The following is a 21,849-nucleotide window of genomic DNA, read 5'->3' on the forward strand; positions in this document are numbered from 1 at the left end:
GGCTCTCCTTGCAAACCTCCAATATCACTCATAACCATAACCTGAAACCATCTGATGGAGACCGTCAAAAAACTTCCACTGAAAGCTGTTGTGGGTCCCTACCGGTTCCCTCTGTTTCTAATCAAAATCTGTAGTTTATATATTATAGACCCCCTAGTCCATATTTTCAATAAAATCTTAGAAAGTGGAGAGATTCCAAATAACTGGAACACATACTTTGTTCGGCCAGTCCCTAAATGCAGGGACCCCAAGCGGCCTCAAGATTTCAGGCCTATTGCCATCAGCTGTGGGTTCGTTCCTTGAGATATTTGAAAAAGCAATCCAGCCCACCATTGCAGACCACTGTTTCAATCACAAGCCTCCGTACCTCCACACTGTGATTAAGGGGAAATCGACTAACAGCAACCTACTGGACACCCTTACCATAATCTCCTCTACAACAGGAGACAGCTTAATGTTATTTTCTTTGACATAAAAGTGGCCTATGACAAAATAGACATACCAGCTCTAATCACCATTCTCCAGCATTTCTTCAACATCACAGGAACAACTCTCGGCATCATACCACCACCACCCCCAGACGGCACATTTCAATGCTTTTTGGCCTCTCTTCGGTGGGTGGGTAAGTACCCTGGTGTTGCAATAGTGACAACTCAGTTAAGAAGTATAACTCCACAATATGAGAGATGCCTGATGGTGCAATGGTTCAGTCTAAAAGAGGTAGTGCAATACCATGGAAACTCATTATGAAGGTATTCACAATATGAGATATAATTAAAACAATGCATTAGAACTACCTTAATAGTATAAATGGTGTGTGTGCATTAATCCATGCATAAGTAAACTCTTTCATACTCTGAGGCTTTTGCCAAGAAATGTCTTTCAGACTAAACCATTGCACACCATCAGGCATCTCTCATATTGTAGAGTTATACTTCATAACTGAGTTGTCACTATTGCAACACCAGGTTACCTACCCACCCACTGAAAAGAGGCCAAAAGGCCTTAAACAGTGCCATCCGTCTGGGTGGTGGTATCCGCCAAGAATAAGTAACAATAGTCTTCTCAATAGATGAAGTGTTACTTATTCGATGTAGTGCAATAACATGGCAAGTGCAATAACATGAAGGTATTCACAGTATGAGATATAATTAAAATGATACATTAAAACTACTTTGGTAGTATAAATGATGTGTGTGTATGCATTAAACCATGCATAAGTAAACTACCCATACGTCCAGTAACAATTGTTACTGGACGTAGGAGTAGGACATAGAAAGTAGGACGTAGGAAGAGACAAAACAGCACAGAAAGGGAAACTATTCAAAATTTTGGAATTGGTGAAAGAAATGAAAGAGGTGAAAGACTTGTGGAATTTGCAGAATCTCAAGAAAAGTCAGTAATGAACACTTTAAACAAGAAAAGGATTAACAATAAGCAGACATGGAAGAGTCCAAATGGATTAACAAGCAATAATATCGATGAAGGTATATTAATGTCCAAGTTTGCAGATGATACAAAGGTTGGCAGGGTTTTAAATGATAGTAAAGACGGTATGCTACTGCAAAAGGATCTAGTAATTTTAGGTACATGGGTTGAGAAGTGGCAACTGAAGTTTAATATTGACAAATGCAAAGTACTGCATATGGGTAGCAGTAACCCAAGAGAAACGTACCGTATGGTACTACACTCAGGGAGGTGGAGAATAAAAAAGACCTGGGGGTAATTGTGCAGTCTGATATGAAGTTCTCTGAGCAGTGCAGAAGGGCTGCCAGAGCAGGCTTTGAAGTTTTGTCAATGATATATAGGAATTTTGCTAGCAGATACAAGGAGGTGATTATACCTTTGTATAAGGCAATGAGCAGGCCACACCTTGAGTACTGTGTACAGGTTTGGAGGTCTCATTTTAGGAAGGATGTAGAGTTGCTAGAACGAGTACAAAGAAGGGCAACAAGATTGGTGAGAGGAACAAAGGAGTGGCTTACAAAGAAAGGCTTAAGTTCTGCAAGTTGCGGCATCTGGAGACTAGGCACCTGTGAGGTAATCTGATTGAGGTGTATAAGGCCTTGAATGGTTTGAGCAAGCTCAATGCTGATGGAATACTTCCACTTGCTCAGACCAAGAACCTGAGGTGGCACAGATTCAAATTGAGGAAAGACAGTTGTAGAATAGATATGCAGAAGCTTGCCTTTAGTCAACGGGTAGTTGATTGCTGGAACAGACTTCCATCTGTTGTTGTGGAAGTTGATAGCTTAAATAAATTTAAGGCTGAACTAGACAAACATTTGGAGTGACTGGATGGTCGAAATGGGAAGTTTTTTTGGTTTTTTTTAGCTGATGCTGTATAAGCTTGCTTTCTTGCATCATATGCCTCAACTAATGCTAATGATCACTACCTTGTCTCAGCTAGCAAAATTCCTATATATCACTGACAAAACTCCATGACCTGCTCTAGCAGCCTGTCTGCACTGCTCAGAGAATTTCATATCGACTGCCCAATTACCCCACATCTTTTTCATTCTCCACCTCGCTGAGTGTAGTACCATGCAGTTGGTACATTTCTCTTGGTTACCCATATGCAGCACTTTGCATTTGTCAATGTTAAACTTCAGCTGCCACTTCTCAGCCCATCTGCCTAACGTTTCTAGATCCTGCTGCAATTGCATACTATCTTTAGTGTCATTAGCAAACCTGCCAACCTTTGTATCATCTGCAAACTTGGACATTAAGTCTGATATACCTTCATTGATATCACTGATAAATACACAAAACAGCAATGGGCCCAGCACCGAACCCTCAGGGACTCCACTAATAACATTAGTCCACGTAGAGCAGTGTCCATTTATTACCAATCTGTGCCGTCTCCCACTCAACCATCCCTTTATCCATTGCAGCAATTTGCCCTTAATGCCATACCACCCCAATTTGTGCCGACCGGGCTAGCCGGGTGGGTAAAGTGCCTGCTTAGCAACCCAAAGGTCGCAGGTTTGAATCCCGCCTCGGGCATGGATCAAAGTACTGCAAAAAATCTTGGGAGGTGCATTATGGCCACAGAAGCCGATGCGCCAACAACTACAAAAAAAAAAAAAAAAAAAAAACTCCAATTTGTACAGCAGTCTTCCATGTGCAACAGTATCAAAAGCTTTCCTGAAAAGCAAGTATATGATATCACAATTATTTTTTCCATCCAGTTTCTTTGTGACCACATCATAGTATCCAATCAAATTTTTCAGACAAGACTTCCCCTTAACAAACCCATGCTGTGTCTGAACTATTACTACAGTCTTGTCTAGGTGATCCTGTGTCACCTCTTTGCATTAGCTTTGAATTACCTAAGTACTATGAGATTATTGCCCATAAAAAAGAGCAACACTACTTAGACTACCACAGCACACCTGATGGCCAATTCATTAAAGAAATTAAGCAGAAATTTGCAAAATTTAAAAAAAATCCAATTTTCATGTAGTTTTATTATTTCTGCATGAAAAGAAAAAGATGGAGAAACTCTGTCACTAACTGTATTACAACGGTGAGACAGAAGGTCAAATTCTCCAATGTAAATTCAGCATTGGCATCTATGTATATAATTGTATATGCTTTCTAAAGAGAGATAAATCCATATTTTGAGATAATATTTGCTGTACGACCCAGAAACAAGGCATCAGAGCATTCAGTGGACTTCAAAATTATCACCAGGGCTCAAAAAAGTTTTGTTTATAGAAGTCCAGGATCAAGATGATGCTCATTATATTTTTCTGCAAATGGTGTGATTCATAAGGAATTTGTACCTGAAAGGAAGAGAGTCAATGCTGTACTCTACATACAAATGCTTCAAAGACTACTGAGTGCATTTCCGGGGAAAGGCTGCAATTTTGAGAGAAAGGCAGCTGGTTCTCGTTGCATGACAATGTCCCACCCATTCTGCACTGTTATGAAGACATTTCTAGTGAATCATATTGTACAGATCAACCATCCACTCTACTCTTCTGATCTACCATCAGTGGACTTCTCCTCTTTTCCATAGTGAAAACATCCCTCAAAGTAGATTTCAGGATGTTACGCACATAAAGAAAAATGTAACCACTGAACATCATCTCTTTAGCCAAATTTTACCTTTATTGTGTAGAATTAATTCTATTTTTTGTGTGCATAAATGAAGTCACTATTTACAGAAGACATTAATCAAGTAGTTGCTTCAGGAGCTTTTCTCTCATTTTCTACTATTTTTCTGAACCAAGTAGAGGACAAAAGATATAAAAAAAAAAAAGACGTTCAAAATGGCCAGTTCTGACGACACACATTTTTTTTAATTATATAATATCGGTGTAAATACACCATAGTTAACCCATAGATTTGAGCTACGATTGTAGCGTAGAAGGCATCGTTTTAATTGTATCTCATAATGTGGTTGCCTTCACAACAAGACAGCTACTATTGAATTACTTCAAATAAATAACGCTTCTCTAGTAGAGAAGGCTACTGTTATTTATTTTCAGCGGTACCACCACCCAGACGCACGTTTCGAAGCTGTTTGGCTTCGTCATCAGTGGGCAGGCAGGTACCCAGATAATACAACAAGCCATCTCAGTTGCGAAGTTATATCCACATTATGAGAGATGCCAAAAAGGTGTGGTGGTAATGTATTTGTTTTCTGAAGATTACACCGATATTATATAGTTAATTATCAAAACCCATAAGGATTATGCCTAGTGCATTTAATTTTCCAAATACATTACCACCACACCCTTTTGGCATCTCTCATAATGTGGATATAACTTCGCAACTGAGATGGCTTGTTGTATTACCTGAGTACCTGCCTGCCCACTGATGACGAAGCCAAACAGCTTTGAAACGTGTGTCTGGGTGGTGGTACCGCTGAAAATAAATAACAGTAGCCTTCTCTACTAGAGAAGCGTTATTTATTTGAAGTAATTCAATAGTAGCTATCTTGTTGTGAAGGCAACCACATTATGAGATACAATTAAAACGATGCCCTCTACGCTACAATCGTAGCTCAAATCTATGGGTTAACTATGGTGTATTTACACCGATATTATATAGTTAATTATCAAAACCCATAAGGATTATGCCTAGTGCATTTAATTTTCCAAATTTTTTTTAATGTATTATTTATTTTAGCATTTTAGAAGATATTAAAAGACTGTGAAGTTTTGAGATGTGAATATAGAGGAGGATCAAAAAAATAAGATGGGTTGATAATGAGAGAAAGAAAGTAAGGAAAGAAGAGTTAGTGAAAGATGCAATGGAGAAAAAAATTGAGGGGAAGAGGACTAGAAGGAGACTGAAAAAAAACTATGATAGATGAATTAAGAAGGGATGATAGATACAAAGAAAGCTGAAAATAAGGAGAAGTGGTTCTTGAGTATGTGCCTATATCTGCCTTTGGCAGAGCACTGAAAATGATTGATTTTAGTATATCATTGTATGTAATATTTGGGCGCCTCCGTAGCCAGGTGGGAAGAAGAAAAAGTGCATAGCACACGCTTCTTGATTAGACCGGGGTTCGAGCCCGTCACCACCAAATACGGAGGATGCGAAAAGGTCAAGGGAATGACCACCGCATATTCCCGGAGCAATATGGCCTTAGTTGCTAATGCTCCTAAAAACCAAATAACAAACAACAACAAACATGTAATATTTAACTTTCATGCAGCTTCCATGGTTAACCTTTTCCATAAATAGCAACACACACACACACACACACACACACACACACACACACACACACACACACACACACACACACACAACTAACATAATATTTCACAACTGTAATCAAACATTTTTTCAATTGTACTCAGACACTGGGCTTTTTTTTTTTTTCGGTCAACAAACTACTGTTTTGAAGTGACATTTTTTTTTTTTTTTTTTTTTTTTTTTGATTTGGTAGTTGTTGGCGCATCGGCTTCTGTGGCCATATTGCACCTCCCAAGGTTTTTGCAGTACTTTGATCCAAGCCCGAGGCGGGAATCGAACCCGCGACCTTTGGGTTGCCGGGCAGGTACTTTACCCACTCAGCTAGCCGGTCGGCTGAAGTGACATAAAGCTGGTCAACGGCTCATGTAGCAAAGCAGTTGGCACTTAGTTACAAAGTTTACTGAAAGTAATAACACAAAAAAGATAAATATTGCCCTTTTTTGTCCAAATTACAAGTATTAAACAGCAAATAAAAACCCAAAATGTGGATTCTTTTTCTTTAGAAGGTGGGTACAATTATACATGAACAACACAGCACATGTCTTAATGCACAGCTTGTATATATTAAGCTGCATGACTATTAAATTATTAAATCAGTTTATTGACCCAATAAATATGGTCTGAACCCCTTTATATGGCCATTCAGCCAGAAGGGCAATCTGTAATACAATTAACATTCTTTATATTTACATTATTTACATTCTATATAAACAAACAAGTTTACATTACATATGAAAAATATAAATCAGTTTTTACAATCAGTGGATGTAACAAGGTCAACTTACATAAATATGAAATATTTACAAATTTCAGTAGCTGATTTAACAGTAAGCAAATTTACAAAATTAGGTACAGCTTTTTGGGTGGGAGTAAATGTTATAGCTCCATCCATGTGAAAGTTTCCTGTAGTTTTTCTGATCTGTATATTTTTGAGTCGCAGAACTTGTCTACATCAATCGCTAGCCTGTTGATAAGCTGGATAGTGTTTTTGGGGAACATAGTACTTAGGCGACCTAGATTGTCTAGCCCTGCTTGAAGAGGAAGCCGAGGGTCCGCCTGGCTTCATCCTGCTGTTCTGGGAGTCCTAACAATGTCGTCCATTCTGGGAGAATCTATCCATCTGGTTATGAGTTTAGTGAGTGTTAGAATATTTTGGGCAGCAATCTGACGTTTCCAAGGAATTATGTCTAAATTCGAGTAGAGCACCAATCTACAGATAGTATACTCTTTCCCTGTTATTTTATTAAGCCATTTAAGGATCCAATACTCTAGCCCAAGATGATGGAGGAATATAATGGAATGGGATAAAGGCAGCGTTGGACGTATCAGGTGATAAGCTGAGGATCATGTATTCCTGTGAACTCTTGGCATAGCACCCACATTGCTGCATAGGTCTTCGTTTTGATGATGTTTAGATGCTGCTGCTGAATGCTCCTTATGTGAGATGACCTTTGCTACAGGTTCCCCTGCAATACAGATTTGTATGTTGTTCCTTAACCTTTTGTTTGTAAAGGTCATTTGAGTTGATTTAGTATGATTAAGTTCTAGATTGATTGAATCTAGATACATTTCTAGTTGTTGTATTTTTTGATTGGCCAGCTGATTGATGGTAGCTGCTTGATTAGGATTAGATGATGTTATGTAGAATTTAATGTCGTCCGCATAAGACAGAAAGTCCTGTTGTGATGCAAGAAAGGGTTCAAGGGCTGCAGCAAACAGTAAGGGGGAAAGGACCCCTCCCTGTGGTACTCCTTTAGTGATCAGGCACCTATATTGATAGTTTTGATGAGTGACTCGAAGCTGTCTAGGTTTTAGAATTACTTGTAAAATTCGTAGAGCATTACCAGTCATGTTGAAATAGTTCTCCAAGATATGTTAATGCATCAATACTGAAACTGTCTACTTTTACCTCAAAGAAGAAGACGACAAGTTGCACTAGGCCACTCAGAGTTCTTTATATTCTTGTAAGTGTGTCAAGCAGCTTGGTACTAGTAGACCTGCCTTTGATTACTGTGTGGAGGTAAGGAGGCCTGTGGTTGAAGCAATGTTCTGTAAGTACAGGGTTAATGGCCTTCTCAAAAAGAGTTTCAGGAATCCACAGCTGATCGCAATCAGCCTGTAGTCTTTCGGATGCTTACATTTTGGTACTGGGCGCACAAAATACATATTCCAGATTTCTGGGGATCTACGCTAGTGATGATTTGATTAAAAATATGTACCAGAATATCCACAATGTAAATGGTGCATATTTGCAAAATGAACAGTAGAAACCCATCTGGACTTACTACTGACTTTAGCGGTAGCTTCTTTATGATCTTGATCAGATGGTCTCTCCTGATAGCGAAATTAGAGAATACGGGGTAGCTCGTGTGTCCTACCACAGGAAAGACAGACTGATTATGCTGCTCGAAGGCCAATTTTGCCCATTCCCTGAAGGTCTCATCCATGATTATTACAGTAACAAAAATGAAACTTGACAATCTTTATTACCATGTGTGAAGAATTTAATAAATTTCTCCACGGCACAATTGTTAATCCTTCTCATAGTGACTAAATTAATGCAAGTAACTTTATTTGCAAATGACTACTAAAATGAAACTAAAAGATTATTAATATTTTAAATGAGAATTATGAAAATTCTGCAGTGTTAATAAGAATAAATGACTAAAATTTTTTTTTTTTTTGGTTAATTAATACTGCCATGTTGTGAACTTATATGCATACTTCAAATCCACTTAAAGTGAAATGGGCATATTTTAGTTCCTTGAATTTATTTCAAATTAATCAGGTTTTGCTGTATACCAGGGATTACTAACAGTCCCACCATTGGGAAGTGGAAGCAGAGGATCTAGCTGCACAAAAGAAGACAGATTCTGCCAATATTCAATCCAATAAGTAGGACCTAAATATCAGTTCCATAAGCATTATAGATTCCCAGCTACCGGCCCTTGGCTGTCACACCTGAAAGAATGCCTGTGACAAGCCTTGGGGACAGTCAAGGGTCACAAGGATGCATAGTTTTTCTTCCAGAAACTCCAGTTTATCATCCTTCCAAACACACAAGGATATAAATAAGTGCACAATTTATTACAGACAAGATATACTCATGCTTCATGCCCTTTCTCCCTAACCTAACTGTCAAGAGTGAGAGAACTGCTGTTGAAATAGAAGAGATGGAGGGTGAGGGGGATTCACTTCATCAAGACCCAAGGAAACTATGATGAAAGTGAGAGAAAGGAACAGCTGATAACTAATAATATTTTCTTTTTTTACTTTTATTAGTTTGAGGATTTTTTTATGCACCATATACTGTACATAAGCAACTTCATTTTTTTAAAAGAAAACACTAAGCAGTACATTAAACAAAAACATTACTCCACACTGGTAGTCCAGAATAATACATTTCAAACCTAAAATACCTTGGTTCTTTCTTAAATACTAAGTACACCTAATTCTGTTTTTACACGATAGATACGTTCCTGAAAAATACGTGTAAAAAAAATTTGTGTAAAAAAAGACATTGTATTTATGGAAGAAAAGAAGATTGGTTCCGGATCTAAAAAAATCAGTAAAAATAATTAAAAAAAAAACACATAAAAATATTCGTTTTAAGCTTATTATTTTATTTAAACAAAATACACATGTAATAATATGAAATTAAAATGTATTAAAATAAATTTGTATGCATATGAAATGAAAAAAAATTCTTCATGAACAAAAAAAATCTGTTTTACACATAAAAAGATTTTATTCATTTTCACTTTCTGATAATAAACGGCGCATATGTTTGCGTACGACTGGAATATCACTGCTATCACTAGAAATGTTGTGGACATCGTCTTCTTCCTCTATTAATGAAATTCTTTCTGTGATCTCTTGAGCAAAATCAGCACGAGTCTCCTCTGGTGCTGATGTTTCACCGGTTTTACGAACGAATTCAGTTATTAATCGTTGTGTTCGTGTTTTGGTTAGGCCGTTATATAATTCTCTGTAAGAGGCTGTCAACATCTTCAGTTCACGTTGAAACTTCCCAGCGCGTTCCACATTAGGGTCATTTTTGACAAAATGATTATCTAATTTTCTGGCCAGTTTCAGACCTTCTTTTATTAAATCTGCATTTAGAACAGGATCATTTTCTTCATTATCACTACGTTCTGTGGGATAAGGAGTCCCAAGGACAACCTCTAATATTTCATCTTCGCTTAGGGCTTTGTCGGATAACAATTCATCAATATCTTCAAACGATAGATCATCGAATCCTTCTCCACCAATTTTGTATGCCATTGTAATGATGTTGGAAAATTCGGTCGTATTAGGGATGATGGGATCTTTGCTTTTTACACATTGTGGCCAAACCGCTTTCCAACACGCATTTAAAGTTGCTGGTTTTAATTCAGTTAACGCTAATCCAACTTGATTGATACAATCCATAATTGAGAATTTCTTCCACACATCAATGATTGTTAGTGTTTCATCATTCAGTTTGTCCAAAACGTGTTGGAATGTTCGTTTTACGTAGTATGTTTTAATTGTCGCAATTATACCTTGGTCTAGCGGTTGTATCAAAGATGTAGTATTAGGTGGCAGAAATAAAATTTGTGCGTTTGGGTTTTCCAAGACAGGATGGCCGGGTGCATTGTCAAGAATCAGAAGAACTTTAAATTCGAGACCTTTCAAATTCATATAACGTCTGACTTCTGGGACGAAACATTTGTTGAACCATTCTGTAAAAATAGTAGTGGTCACCCAGGCCTTCTTGTTTGCCATCCAGTGAACAGGCAGTTTATTGATATCTACACCTTTCATTGAACGTGGGTTTAGGGCTCGATTTACCAGCAGTGGTTTCAACATACGATCTCCTGAAGCGTTGGAGGAAAATAATAACGTCACGCGATCCTTAGCTACCTTAAAACCACCAGCAGTTTTCTGCGATTTGGCTACATACGTTCTGTTGCATTCGTTTCCAGAAGAAACCAGTTTCATCTGCATTCCACACTTGATCAGGAGTGTATCCTCCATCTTCAATAATTTTTGCAAGTTCCTGCTGGAATACTTTAGCAGCCGATTCATCTGCAGATGCAGTTTCACCTTTAATTTTTATATTATGAAGAGCATTCCTTTTAAGAAACCCTGTCATCTAACCTGTACTCGCAGAAAATTCATACTTTCTGTTTAACTGGGATGAAGTGCTTGGCTCCTTTTCTTTAATCTGTCTGTAAATTCTTAGTGCTGTTTGCTTGATGGCATTTCCATCTACTAGTACTCTTTTTTGTGACTGATCTTCTATCCATATTACCAGAGCCTTTTCCATTTTTTCCTTGACAATATCTCTTGTATATGATGATGAATTAACACTTACTTTTGTTCCAGAACATACGGACTTCCTAATTGCAGCTTCATTTTTCTTAATAGTTCTTACGGTAGCTTCATGTACACCAAAATGCTTTCCTAGAGGCGTAGCCACTTGTCCAGTTGCAAGACTATCTAAAATTTGAATTTTAAGTTCTGGTAATAGGCGAATTATTCGACATTATATAAGGGCTACCGAAAAATATCTCAGTTATAATTAATAAAAAAATGTATGAAAAATTTGTAAACTTACAATTTATTGACTATTGGCAAAATTAATAAATTTATATGTGCACAAATTTCACTAAAGATTCTTTCACTTTGAAATAGAGCTTACTACTACATGTCTTCCGAAGGTACAATGCACGAATACCGTAAATGTGCACCAAATTCAATAAAAACGTTGATGATTCATAGATACCTAGACGTACACATTGGTAAGCAAAAGCACGCGTTTCAAAACGCACACACTAGCTGTTATCCAATCTATTGGTGCGTGTAATATAGAAATGATACTAATATGCCACAAATAAAAAAAAAATTCTTACAATTTAGGCAAAAAAAAAATTCATAGAAATCGTGTTAAATCAAAATGACTCGTGTAAAAAGAGAATGAAATATTTATTTTGAATTCGTGTTAAATCAAATTCGTGTAAAAAAAGTTCGTGCAAAAACAGAATTAGGTGTATAAGAAACTAATTTTCTTAGTTTATAATTTATTATTTTCTTGAAATATGACATACAAGGTATAAAATTAACAAATTTTAACAAATTTTATACCTTATAGGATATATAAGGTATAAAATATGTATTAACATATTTTTATATCTTAAGACCAGAATCACAGTTTTGGCCATTGCAGTTATGTTTTAAAAAGTGATTATATGCCTCTGTTATGTCTTACCGTAGTTTCTGATGAAAGTATAATAAGCTATAACTTTGTCATCTTTATGAAGCTGACAAATATAAACTAGAACTTCATAAAACAATAAAAAAATTTTTATAACATAATAATCAAGAATAAGGTCCTATACCTTACGAGCTGACTGAGTTTTGCCATAAGGAGGGCCATTTTCTTTGCTGCTGCAATTATTTCATTATCCTTACTCGACCACTGCTTAACTTCTTGGTGCAAACCATGAGCTGCCATCTATAAATATGTAAAACCAATATCACTAACTGTATTCATTGAACATAAGTATTATGAATTTTCCAGTTAGGTAGTGACAGAATATACATTTGTGGTAGTTGGCATCATCATATACCAGTCCATGCTGCATTATGCACATTTGCAAATCTGTTTGGTGAAGAACATGCTCTGTGAATTTTTGAAATGAATGATTCAAAAGAACAGAGCTGGCATCAAGTTTGTTTTCAAGCTTGATAAAACAGCTTTCTTATAAGTAGCCTTTTGAAAGACAAAACACTGTCCTATGTGACAACATAATGGGTTTACCTTGTCAATCATTTGGTGTGACAAATAATAACAAGAATCCTGAAAATTCATGAATAACAAGAGAAGATTCTTTATTAAAAAAATATATAAGTTATTGACCTGAAACTCTGCCTCATTTCCCATTTTATGGGCCTGAAATTTTTACCATTCTACTCTTTGCACTTTCTCATTTCAAAATATGAACCTGAAGCTCAAAGGAAAGCGATCAAACAAAATCTTGGGATTTGTAAAAACAGCAAGAGATACTTGACAGCAGTGCTTTTTTGGGACAGTATGCAATGGTACGGCGTACCGGCACCTTTATTAACAGTGACGTGTGACATTTGAATGCAGTGCACTTCAAAATTTGTAATATTCCGTCAATTTTTTTCACATATTTACCTACTATTCAAATAAATTTAAGATTATTTACCTAAATTTGCATTTTTCACTGCTTATTGTTAAGATATTTTCTATATAAAACTGTATAACTATTTTTATAATTCTAAATTACTCAGTCGGACGTCTGTTTAACGAAGTCCTTTTATAGCAAATTATTTTGAATTCCCCTTGGAAGTTACATTTAAAATTCTTTCTGTTGAGCGAAGAAAACTTTTATATAGCGAACGGATTAGGAGAGAATTAACTTGGTACGCACTGTTCGCATTTCTGGCCTTCAGGCAATTTAGGCAATTAGTGCTGCTGTGCAAATTAAGAGGTAAAGGGATTACCATTCTACAACTTAGTGGTACCTGGTAAAACCTATCCGACCACCTGTCCCACATATGGAGAAGTCGCGCTGGTCAACAGTGAGCAGATCAAGGGGTATTCCCAATGGGCTCTGGTCCACCTTCTACTGCGGTGGTGTCCAAACTTTTCTAGTACAGGGGCCATATTCAAAAAAAATTCAAAGTTAGATTTCTTTAGTGTGTTACATTTTCCATATCTTGTTGCTTGTAAAAGTAAAATTGAAAATATTCGAAAATTTTATTAAGTACAATACACAATTACATTTACTGAACAAAACATTAACGAGAATTTTTTTGATAATTAACAAAATTTAAAACGCTCTTTTAGTTCCCTTTCCGGGCGGGCCGTAGGTTGTACACTGCTGTGAATCAACTGTAAGCGCCCCATTTGAGAATTAGGAGAGAGTGATTTTCTTTTACCCCGACTTTTTTCCCTATATCTGTTTACAGGTCACAGTACCTGACTATCCGAATGACACTGACATTTTGGACAGTTTCAAAAAAAAAAAAAAAAAAAAAAAAGAAAGAAAGAAAAGAAAAATATCAAATTTAAGAACTAATGACAATACCGATGAAGAGAGAAGGAAAACGAAGATATTAATCCTTCTAAACATGAATTGTTGGCTTTGGTGAAAATAAAGTTAGAAAATTCAATTATAAAATTACAGTTAAATGAAAGAGATACAGTTCGTGGATTTCGGGAATACCTAATTGAAAAGATGGTTTCGGAAAAATTGAAGCATTTGATAGACACTGTGGGTACGATACCAATTTCATCGAGTGAATGTGAACGAGGATTTTCACAAATGAATCTGATCGCCAGCCCAACCAGAGCTTTGTTGATGACAAAATCAGTTTCTTCACTATTGTTTCTTAAAATTGTAGGCCCACTGCTGACCCGCTTCAATCCAGCAAAATATGTTGATTCGTGGCTGCTTCGGAAACGTCATTCAGCAACCGACACACAAAGAGGAAGAAAAGAAGTCGGCATAGAGTGTCGGATAAAAATTTGGAATATTCTACAAAAACTTTATTATGAAATTATTTTTACTTGTTATTTATTTTTACTTATTATTTTTAGGGTCTGTACACGAAGGACCCTTATAATGTCACTCGGTTGTCTGTCTGTCCGTCCGTCCATCTGTCACAGCATTCTATCTCTGGAACCACTCAACCTATTGACTTGAAATTTTGCATGGATTTGTACATCATGTGGGCCAACATAACGCCATATTGATCATTGTTGACAAACTTTGTCTGATAAATGGGGGTAAAATGTCAACAACTTATAGCTTATTACACACTGTTGGGAAGAGCTCAACTAGTAGGTTTAAAATATTTTTAAAAATAAAATGGCGGCATCAGACAAGAAAATTTGAGTAATTTTTGTGTCCCCCACCCTCTATTTCCGTCGCTAATGGAGCTAAAAATTTAAAAATCACATTAGCTATGCATTATGCAATGCTTATCAAGGGTAAACTATTCTGATTGAAATCTATCATTTACTTTTTGTGTTAAAATTAAAAAAAAAAAAATTTTTTTTATTGCACTTCGATAGCGCACTTCTTTGTACTAAGTAACTCTCCTTTTGGTAACAAAAAGGTTGCTAAATAGTTAGTTAATAATTCTATAAAGGTCATTTATAATATTTTTAATATTTATAATAATTCTATAAAGGTTATTTAAAATATTTTTAAAAATAAAATGGCGGCATCAGACAAGAAAATTTGAGTAATTTTTGTGTCCCCCACCCTCTATTTCCGTCGCTAATGGAGCTAAAAATTTAAAAATCACATTAGCTATGCATTATGCAATGCTTATCAAGGGTAAACTATTCTGATTGAAATCTATCATTTACTTTTTGTGTTAAAATTAAAAAAAAAAAAATTTTTTTTATTGCACTTCGATAGCGCACTTCTTTGTACTAAGTAACTCTCCTTTTGGTAACAAAAAGGTTGCTAAATAGTTAGTTAATAATTCTATAAAGGTCATTTATAAATTTTGCGATGAGAAGTATTTTTTAACAATTTTCAAAGCTGGAGTTGTCCCGGCAAGGAGGTACTCAGAGAGCCAGTGTTAAAGCAGCGGTGGTGGGGGGGAGGCGCCTGTGTGGAGTCTTGCATAGCCCTCACCTGCCAGTCACTTTTTCCCCCAAGACTTTAATCGCTTCTCCAGGAAGAAGTCGGGGTCGCTTCTCCCACCCTTGTCATTCACAACAACTGGAAAGACTCAAATAGACAACATTTTCGTTAGTTCCTCAGTTTTAGGCCAAGTCGGGGTACTAGAAACTTTTTTTCAGTTACCATAAAGCTCTCTATTTGTTATACTACACTAATGACCATTCGTGACTACGGACCCTTCATCCTGAGTGCCCGGCATTCAGTAGTTGACCGATTTATTTACTTATTTTACTTATTCTTTTATATACTTGAATAATAAATTTATGCTTAATAAACTGTGTTAATATACTAAATTTGTTGTTCTTATTCCAAAAACATTACTACTAAAGTAACAATATCAGGAAAAAAAAAATTTTAGAGTACTTTTCATATCCTTTTAATTTTCAATTTTTCCTCATAGCAAAGAATGAGTACCGGCACCTATTTTTTTTTACAAAAAAAGCACTGCTTGACAGTATTATGAAAAAAGAATTTTAAACATAGGGAGATTTACACTCTAAGTAAAAAAAAAATATATATATATACAGGATACTTTAAATCAATATTGATATTTACTGAAGGAATCATTCATTAAAATAAAAGAAGTCTACACTCATTTGAAGTAGGAGCAATAGGTTTTGAGTTAGAGCATTAAACAGATTAGTGATGTTAATTTCTGCTTCTAGCATTCTGCATATACTAATAGTAAATTTACGAAAAGCTTACTTTAATAACAAACATTTTATTTATGCAAAAACGTATTTATTTTAATTATTATTAATTTCTGAATAATATTGCCCACATATTGACGCTAAAACCCACTTGGAAACAGGATTGCCGAATGGTGTGAGGATTTTCCACTGACCATGTATGGAGATTGTGCATGTTGAATATCCCATCCCATAAATGTTGCCTCATCGGTCCACAGGATATTGACAAGAAAGTCTGTTGTTGATACAATTAAGTATCCATAAACAAAACTGATCATGCGTAAGTGAATTGCCTGCTTGCAATGCCTGAACTCTCTACATATGGTATGCATATGTTCATGTAGTGTGCACCAAACGAAGGCTTTGGGATGCTCCCATTTTTGCATCAACTCTTCATGTATAGAATATGATCACGGTCAGGATACCTTTTCACTGTACCTCATTCCCTCAAATTACGGTGAACATTAACAAACACATGCCAATTAGGTGTTGCCTTGTTGGATAAACAATACTGATAGTCACTACAGCTCTAGCATTTCCTTCATATACACTAAATACAAAGTGAATGGCTGCATATTCTGCTAACATTAATGCGCTACTACTCACCATAAGTACAATGAAGTTATTGTACCAGAGTAACAATCTGTTCATCGCACTCTTACATTTTCATCACTCATTTCATAAATGTTATGAAACATTTATGAAATGAGTGCCATATTTTCATAACATTTTGTGCAACAATCTGATTTGCATACTCCACTTTGTGATGTTTGCAAAATGCTAGAAGCGCAAATTATATCACTAATCTGTTTAATGCTCTAACTCAAAACCTGTTTCTCCTATTTCAAACTGGGTGTAGACTCTTCTTGTATTTTAATGAACCATTCCCTCAGTAAATATCAAGATCGATTTCAGGGACACACTGTATATCAGCCTCCAACACTGCCAAAGTCAGAAATCAGATTTTTCCATCAATTTCAGAGAGAACAGCTTCAGACCATGTCATCAGATTCAGACGCTGTTCAATAATTAAAAGTATAACTACATTCACAAAGCAGAAATCCACTTTTGAATTCTTGACAACACAGGAAACATCTTGGGTGCTGATCGCAGCACCACCATAGGAATTCTCTATGCTGCTAAGAACTGCAAGAGAGGAAATCCATCAACTGGATTGTTTAAATGCTTCATCAGTCAGTCTATTGTCTTAATCTTCCATTGCACTGGCACTGGTTTAATTTCCAAAGGCTTACATAATTGATGCCTAAAAAAGAAAAGAAGAAATCATCTTAAATTTTAACCATTTTAAAGAAAAATAATCTATTGTCAAAATAGGCTTAGTCACAGAAGCAGCTGCAGAAGACAATATGATGGACCACAAAGAAATAAAGATTAATGAAGAGGTTAAAATACTTCATAACAGTCAACCTAAGTTGCTGACCATGCCTTTCTTTATAATCCAAGTGAATCCCCAAAACATTTTACCAAATGAGAGGGAGAAATATTAACTGAGAGTTAACTTGAAGAGTTAAATTATCAAACAAAGAACAGAATTTCACATATTTAGAATGTCCAATTTATAAAAAAAAAAAAAAAAGGTAAACTGCAGCCAACAATTCATGCTGAGGGAAATGGACCATAATCTGCCACGCTGGTCCAGTGCAGGTTGAAAAATCGACCTTATTTAGCAGTCAGGAGCTTGAACCCCCAGTCTACTCAAAGGGCGTGTGCTACTGCACTCCTGCTCCTGACCACTCGGCTATGGAGGCCAAGTAGTCAGGAGTGGGATTTATAGAATTTATAGCTAAACCGAAACTGCCTGAATATTTCAAAAATCAGTCAATTTTGCATATTTGCCATTACAGACAACTGCATACAATAAAAGCCATAGAAAAGGAAAAGTAAATACAGATTCATATCAACATAAGATATTAGAATTTAAAAAAAGGCAACAGAATAATTGAAAATAAGAATGGAGATAAAGGACCATCTAGTGGATTTACCCAAACTATTTACACTAGTTCAGAATGCAGACCTAGTACAAAACACCAGTTCTCTGTTTGTAAGCAAAAAAAAGATAAAGTAAACAGAATACCTGTAGATAAAAATACTGAAATAACAAACTTAAAAATGAAAAAATAATGACTGCATCAAAAGCAGAAGAAATTTAAAGAAATAGCACATACACAGACAGCATCCCATTCCAATTTTTACTTATTAAACATGAAACATGAAATCAAACATGAAAGACATGAAATAGTACACAAGAGTAGACAATGTAAAGAAAGTAGTTTAGAAGGAACACAATGGGGAATTAATATCTGCAAAAGAATCATTTCCAGCATATAAAAGGTGACAAAATAGAAATAGGCCTAAAATCATTAACAGCTGCCAAAGCACATTTAAGAATAGGTATAATCTTATATTTCTACAATTGCTCAGGAAAGTATGCTGCCTTTAGTAAAGAATTATAAAAAAAAAATTTTTTTTTAAATAAATAGAGCAAGTCAAACTGGAAATAACTATTTTCACAGCAAAGTTTGGAATCCAATGCAGACCAATGGCAGAATCCTTCAATGAATTAACTAGCTGTTTTAATTTTTTCCTTCAAAACTTCCACAATAGGAAAGGAACAGTCAACAAGTCATGTTAATAAGTCAACAGACATATTAACATATTTGTCAAAGTGCCATTCAAACAGACCAGGAGCAGAATTTACAACAGTATTTATTCAACCACTCAAATAAATCCAAATCAAAAGAGCATTTAACCAATTATCAGAAAAAAATCGGATAATTGGTTAAATAGCATACTCTTGAACTGCATATTTTTTTACAGCATTAAAATTAGCAGGGACCAAATAGAAATTCTCTTGACACTCCTTCACTCAACCCTTCTGCAACAATCTAAAAGCTCTGATTAATTTCAAATAAAACAGATGGAATTGTATTCCTCGAGGTTTAATTTGTGTGGAAAAGCATGAAACTTTGACATTGCAAACTACCCCAGAACCCAAAACCACACATCCAGTAAAGGATGCGTGGTTCAGTTTTGAGGTAATTTGCATTTATCTCTTTGATATTATTATTAGCCATATGGTGCAAAGAAGCCTAAGGCTTATGCTGCACCAGGCAAAAAAAAAAAAAAAAAAAAAAAAAAAAAAATCTGAATTACAGAGAGAAGGGAATCGCCAAGAAGGAGAAGAATGATGATATCCGGCTCAGGACCCTGGGTGTGCCAAAGGCCTAATGACTATGATGAATATACCAAACAGCTATACAGAGAAATAAGATGGACCAATAAATCAGAATGTCTTATAATGGGCAAATTTTAACTTTCCAGAGTTTGACTGGAAATTGTGGGTTGGTCACACACACACACACACACACACACACACACACACACACACACACACACACACACACACACACTAGCAAGGTTTTTGTAGATTTCTTGGATGACTGTTTTCTTCATCAGCATGATAGAGAGGCAATGAGAGGAAGCAATATTCTTGATATGATTATCAGCAGTGAATCTTCATGAATTAAGAATCTGTAATGAAAAGACCCACAGGGTGGCAGTGATCACAGTGTACTAATGTGGGATTTAATTAAAGACATAACTACTGTCAAGGGTAAAGGGACCAACTGATGATTTTAGCAACATCAAATTCTAAATGAGAAGTATTCAGGAAAATAATCAAAGAAGCTACTAAATTTTTCATACCATCAAAGAATTACTGTTCAAGGTTTGGACCTAAATGGATGTCAGATGAACTATTGAGACACATGGTAAAGAAGAAAAGTGCATGGGATGCATATAAATTATCAGGTAATACAAAAGCCTATGGTAGACATAAATTAGTCTGTAATCAAGTCACAAAGGAAGTTAGGCAAGCTAAGGCAGATTATGAGAAGTCTCTGGCAAAGAATGCAAAGAAAAACAGCAAAGACTTCTATGCTTATATTAACAGTAGAAGAATGGAGTTGAATCACATTGGGCCACTTGATGTCTATGGGTTAAATGTTGATGACCCTGCTCAAGGTTTTGGACAAATTGAATATGTATTTTGCATCTAGATTCATACATGAGGAATTTTTTAGGGAAGAGGATTCCAGAATATTGTTACCCTTAGCCATAATTATGAGAGCATACTTACATTCAGGGTAGGTCCCCATGGACTGGAGATGTGCAAATATATCCCCAAATGAAAAAAGGGGGATACAAAGGTGACATGAGTACTCCATGGTTCAGTGCTGGGCCCATTGTTGTTTTCAATATATTAATGATATTGATGGAGGTACATCAGGCTTAATGTTTGCAGATGATACAAAGGTTGGCAGAGTGGTTAACAATAGTAATAACAGTATGCTACTGCAATAAGATTTAGAAAAATTAGGTCGATATACTGAGAAATGGCAGTTGAAGTTTAAAATTGACAAATGCCAGGTACTGCATATGGGTAGCAGTAAATAACTGAGTAACTTATCAACTGTGTAGTATTACACTAAGGGTAGTGGAAAATGAAAAAGACCTGGAGGTAATTCAGGGCAGTCAGATATGAAATTCGCTGAGAAGTGCAAACATGCTGCCAGGACAGCTCATGGGGTTTTGTCAATGATTTACAGAAACTTTGCTAACAGTAATAAGGAGATGATTATCCCCTTGTACAAGGCTATGGTTAGGTCACATCTTGAGTATTGTATACAGGTCTGGAGGCCTCATTTTAGGAAGGATGCAGATCTGCTAGAATAGGTGCAGAGAAAGGCACCTAGATTGATGAAGGGAACAAAAGGATGCTCTTACCTAGAAAGGCTTCAGTTCTGCATACTGTAGCATTGCAAGATTAGGCACCTGCGGGGAAGATCTGATTGAGGAATTTAAGGCCTTGAATAGATTGAATAAACTAAATGTTAATGACATTTTTCCTCTTGCTGAGATTACACACATGAGGGGAAATAAATTTAAGTTGAGGAAGGATGGTTGCAGGTTAGCAGCAGTTTGCCTTCAGCCAGCAGGTGGTTGACTGTTAGAACAGACTTCCATCTGTTGTTGTGGAAGTGAATGGTTTGAATAAATACAAGGAAGAACTAGACAAACTCTTGGAGGGTATGGATGGGTAAAGTGTGTAGTGGGCTTTTTTTTTTTTTTTTTTTTTTGCTGATGCTATATAAGCTTGCTTTCTTGCATCATTTTCCACTACTACTTCTACTATAACTTATGAGTAACCTCTATAACAAACAAACATGCATTATGTCTTTACAATAAGATAGAGATTCATCAATATATGATTTTTTTTTTGTGTGTGTCTTTGTGTGTTGACCTATATATAATAATAATTCTTGAATTTGACAATTTCTATACAATATAAAAATTTAGCAAGCAAAATAACTAAGCTGAAGCAACAAAAGTTGCAGAATACTGAGCAGTAACCAAATGGTTTTGTACAGTTCATTAAAAGCAATGAAGCAAATATGAACTATCTTTCAAAACATATAATCCATCAATACTAAAACATTTAAATAATGAATACTTGCCATTATTGGTTGGTTGAGCTGAGGAACTGGAAAGTGAGCTTCAAATTCATCATCAGTTTCAGGTGGAGGAGGACGAGGTGGTGGCACTTCATCAGAGCCAGGAAGAGGGGGACGTGGTGGAGCCTCATCTGTAATTAAATTTCAATATTGTAGGAAATGAAATGAATAAATAACATTAAATGGATAAACTGA

The 21,849-nt window shown here is 35.9% G+C and overlaps 1 protein-coding gene across 5 annotated transcripts in view; it reads right to left on the reverse strand.

Annotated features, from left to right (window-relative positions):
• Vinc (vinculin) overlaps positions 1 to 21,849 on the reverse strand; it is a 336,038-nt gene that overhangs the window by 38,267 nt on the left and 275,922 nt on the right. For 4 of the 5 annotated variants that reach the window (XM_090383806.1, XM_090383804.1, XM_090383803.1 and 1 more), the window contains 2 exons: positions 21,658 to 21,785; positions 12,102 to 12,217 (listed from right to left, as the gene is read on the reverse strand). In XM_090383806.1, coding sequence (XP_090239932.1) covers positions 12,102 to 12,217; positions 21,658 to 21,785 — 244 coding nt within the window. The remainder of the gene's footprint in view (positions 1 to 12,101; positions 12,218 to 21,657; positions 21,786 to 21,849) is intronic. The other variant, XM_090383807.1, reaches the window with a different exon arrangement.

The sequence above is a fragment of the Mastigoproctus giganteus genome, chromosome 10 (genome assembly GCF_048544385.1).
Source record: "Mastigoproctus giganteus isolate SK-2022 chromosome 10, ASM4854438v1, whole genome shotgun sequence".
In the NCBI taxonomy this organism is placed as follows: domain Eukaryota; kingdom Metazoa; phylum Arthropoda; class Arachnida; order Uropygi; family Thelyphonidae; genus Mastigoproctus; species Mastigoproctus giganteus.